This window comes from Phaethon lepturus, unplaced genomic scaffold (genome assembly GCF_000687285.1).
Source record: "Phaethon lepturus isolate BGI_N335 unplaced genomic scaffold, ASM68728v1 scaffold5188, whole genome shotgun sequence".
In the NCBI taxonomy this organism is placed as follows: Eukaryota; Metazoa; Chordata; class Aves; order Phaethontiformes; family Phaethontidae; genus Phaethon; species Phaethon lepturus.
The window spans coordinates 7,247-11,361 of record NW_010556779.1 but is presented as its reverse complement, the minus strand read 5'-3'; the positions used below and the strand labels follow the sequence as shown (position 1 = coordinate 11,361).

Below are 4,115 nucleotides of genomic sequence, written 5' to 3'. Positions count from 1 at the left end.
TGGCCTCAAGTTGCACCAAGGGAAGTTTAGATTAGATATAAGGAAAAATTTCTTTAGGGAGAGAGTGGTCAAACATTGGAACAGGCTGCCCAGGGAGGTGGTGGAGTCGCCATCCCTGGAGGTGTTCAAAAAATGTGTAGACGTGGCACTTCGGGACATGGCTAAGTGGGCATGGTGGTATTGGGTTGACGGTTGGCCTTGATGATCTTAAAGGTCTTTTCCAACCTTTATGACTCTATGATACTTTAATTCTGCATCTGTTGCAGGTGCTCTTACATGTTAGAAATAAAAGTCATCCGGACTTTTCTCTCTTTAGAGTTGAGATCTGCCTTGAAATAGGATCTGGATCTGGTGTGGTCTCAACATTTCTAGCATCTTCCATTATCGGATCCAGTGCGCTGTACATGTAAGTATAATAGCACTTATTTAAACTGTTGCATGCAATAATAAAGAATACTTATCCCTCACATAAATACTTTTCATTTTCACATTTTAAAAACTATTCTTTTCACAAAGAAATTCTAGCTCAATTCTACAGACATAGAAATCAAAGCAAAGAGAGCCTAAACTATTTACTTCAGGTTCTGTAACAATCATGCGACTAAATTCCATTTTCCTACCTCTCAGACAAATTGCTAAGCTTACACTTGTTTTTGCTGGGTTGAATCCTAAATTTTAGCCACTGACTAGTCTTACTGAGGTCTGATGACATAACATTAGTTACCTGGGTGTTGGCAGTAACTGAGTTTTGTATGCATATATATTTATGCAGAGCTAGCATTGCAAAGGAAATCCGATATTTCAGCTTTCAGTCATTAAAGCTTCCAGTGCAGTGTTGACTGCTTTAGCTGCTGATACAGTGTGCATATTTTACTGTCTGTTTTTTGCTATTTGCTTGCAAGGTAAAGGATGCTGGAAAGGATATTTTCATTGAGAGTACATAAATTAGCGTGTGGTACACAGGGTTAAACTTCCAGATACAGTAGCCAGTACCTTACACTTTGTAATATTTTGCTTTTAGATGTACAGATATCAACCCAATGGCAGCTTACTGTACGCTGGAGACAGCTCTGCTTAACAATGTTCACCTTCAGCCAGTCATTACTGACTTGGTAAGATAGAAGTTTCAATAATATCCTCTTTATAGTTTTTGTAATTTTTTAATACTTATTAGAGATACTGAAAAAAACCCATAAAGTCTAGAACAAACATTCTTTTAATAAGCACAGATGGAAAAAACAACAAAATGCCAGTGTTTCTGAAAGAAGGGAAAACCAAACTACTCAAGCTCTAAAATGCAAATTTAAGCTTTAAAAATTCATTGCATTTATTTTTAAAATAAATTATGTAGATATAGTTTGGAAAATGCTGTACAAGGAACTCTGCAGCAACCTGACATTATCCTAGCCCTTCATGTAATGCTATGCAGTTCTTGCTTCTCAGCTCTTTCTGAGTTATTAGGAACTGTGTACATTGTTACTTTTTTTTCTTACAAAATTTGATATGGAGAAAAGATCAAGTTTCTTATCTCTTTAGCAAGATATTTGTTTAAAATACCCTGTATATATATATGTTTATAAAAGATGGTGAAGATAGGCAAGAATAAATGTGATCTAAAATGAATGAATGACTGCTCATACTTGAGAACTGAACTGCAGTTGTCACAGACTGATCATTTTGGGTAACAAATGTTATCCGATGATGAATTCAGAATTCTTCTATATCTAATTTAAATTCTGAACTGAGCAAGAATAAAGTACTACCTTTGTGTCTGCATATGTGTCTTTTGCTCTTCTACATCCTATACATAACATAGTCTTAAGACTATTGAAATTGTTGTGCTATGCACAGGTAATACTTCTTGATGCTTCTCTTGCACGTAGAAAGTGAAGCTTAGTGTTCCTGAGTCAGGCTGAAATGCTCAGACTATCCAGCACTATGTAACTGTATTTTTACAAAATGTTTGCATTCTTTATGTTTCAAAAAAAAAGAAACCAAAAGAATCATCAACTTCATCTATAGGTCAAAGGACTATCTCCAAGATTAAATGGGAAGGTTGATCTACTGTTATTTAATCCACCGTATGTGGCAACACCTTCTGAAGAGGTAGGAAAAATTTGAAATACACAATAAAAATGGTATTTCTACTGTCAGAGGAGAGGCAGCAAATCAAATAAGCTCTGGTATGAAAACTGTAGGGTTTTTTTTAAATGGTAAAGGATGTTGTAGGACCAGCACTGTTTTAGTGAAAATGATTTACTAGATTTGCTTATAAAGACTACATGGGAGTAAGGATTGCTAGCTGCTGCTTCTCAATACATAGTTTCTCCATCAAGTATAAACGATGTAAGATTTCTGTTAGGCATGCTAAGGCATTCTTATAGAAGACTTTCAATGGAAATGCTTTTGTTCCATGCAAAATAAATATCCTCTTCTTCCGCAAACTCTCAGAAATGGACCCAGGAACACTTAAAAAGGTTTACTGGCCACCTTCTGTTTGGCAAACAAGCTCATAAAACATGACAAGAAAATACATACAAAGCATGTGACAAAATGTAGCACTTGTAATTCAGTTTAAGAATAGAATTTCAAACAAAAGTAGTATGTTCATCATGTAGGAAGTAGTTCTGAAGTAATTTTCCTGCATAAACCAATCTGCTGTATCAAAGTTGTCAGATTTCTAATGGCAGACACCTAAAGGTAGAGATTATTGTGATCTTTCTCTTTATGACTATCACTGACACTTCTGTCATTCTGTACGAAGACAATCTTTGCGTTCATTCTTCCTAGGTGGAAAGCCATGGAATAGAGGCATCCTGGGCTGGTGGCAAAAAGGGCAGAGAAGTAATGGATAGAGTTTTTCCATTAGTACCAGACCTACTTTCTCCAGGAGGATTATTCTACTTGGTCACAATTAAAGAAAATAATCCAGGTAAACACCTTCCTTGGACCTTTAGATATGCCAAATGAGATTTAACACTGTATTAATCAAAACGTTGATCACAGCAATGTTCTATAGGTTATCAGACTTCAGTAAACAAGAAAAAGTAGTACATAACATCAGTTGAATCTAACAAGTGGTGATAGCAACTAACGGAAGATTGACAGCATGTATTGAAATTCATACAAGTGTTCTAGGTCATTTTTCAGAAATGCTATAGGTAGGTAGAGTGTATCTGTATTCCTCATACAAACTGTGGCATCTCTGTGGACACTTGTGCTTCTCATCTTTCAAGTTTGTGTGGGTATCTAATCTACAAAGGGTCTTCTATGTAACCTGATGCTTCTTGGAATCCTTTTTCTGAATTCGTGCCTTGTGCCTTGAGTGAGCTAAACAAAAAATATAAGCAGATTTGCCAAAACTAGAATGCCCTAAGCTAGCTTGGAAGAAGGTAATATGTAGGTCCTGAGCCCAGCAGCTCTGTAAGATTTCAATTCCAAGTCTGAAAGGTGACTGTAAATCTTCTGGACTACGTAACAAAGCCAGGCCAACCCTTTCTCATGAAAGAGAATGGTGATGTAAACTTAAAAGGCAAAAGCCTTTACTTGGAAATGTGATGTCTTTCATTTTGACACACGTAGAGAAAAGATTCAGACTTGCTCCTTCTGATCTAATGCTTAATGGCTATATGTTATCAAGTAGTATCAAAAAGAAAGATTATTCTTTTACACCTGATTAGGCAGCTTTTAGGAGAAGGTGCTATAAATTCCAGTTCCTCCTACAAATTAGCTTCATAACTGAACTGTTCATTGCTATAATACCAAAATACAGAACTTCAGTCAGTAAATTGTTAACTTTATTTGTTCTTGGTGGAAGACTACTTTGCGTAAAAATTACTGTCTGACAGAGTAAGAGGACACAGTTTATAATCTTTGCTTTACAGCTTATGTTTGGCAGATAGATTAGCACTGCCTTTTATAGCCAATTTCTGTGTAAGCTCCGTTGTAACACTGCACTTTCAATTACAGATGAAATTCTGGAAACAATGAAGAAATGTGGCTTAGAAGGCACACGAGTACTTTCCAGGCAAGCAGGACAAGAGATGCTTACTGTCCTCAAATTTAGGAAGTCTTCATAACTGCTTTTAACCTTCCAGATACTAGGCATGCAGAAG

At 36.2% G+C, this 4,115-nt stretch overlaps 1 protein-coding gene across 1 annotated transcript; it reads left to right on the top strand.

The window, feature by feature from the left end:
• Positions 1–266: 266 nt before the first annotated feature.
• N6AMT1 (N-6 adenine-specific DNA methyltransferase 1 (putative)) lies at positions 267–4,115 on the top strand (the record flags this gene model as incomplete). The annotated part of the gene is made up of 5 exons (XM_010292551.1): positions 267–406; positions 1,022–1,112; positions 2,023–2,106; positions 2,791–2,932; positions 3,970–4,115. Coding segments are annotated over 5 exons (567 nt in total), but the record flags the coding sequence as incomplete, so codon positions are not given.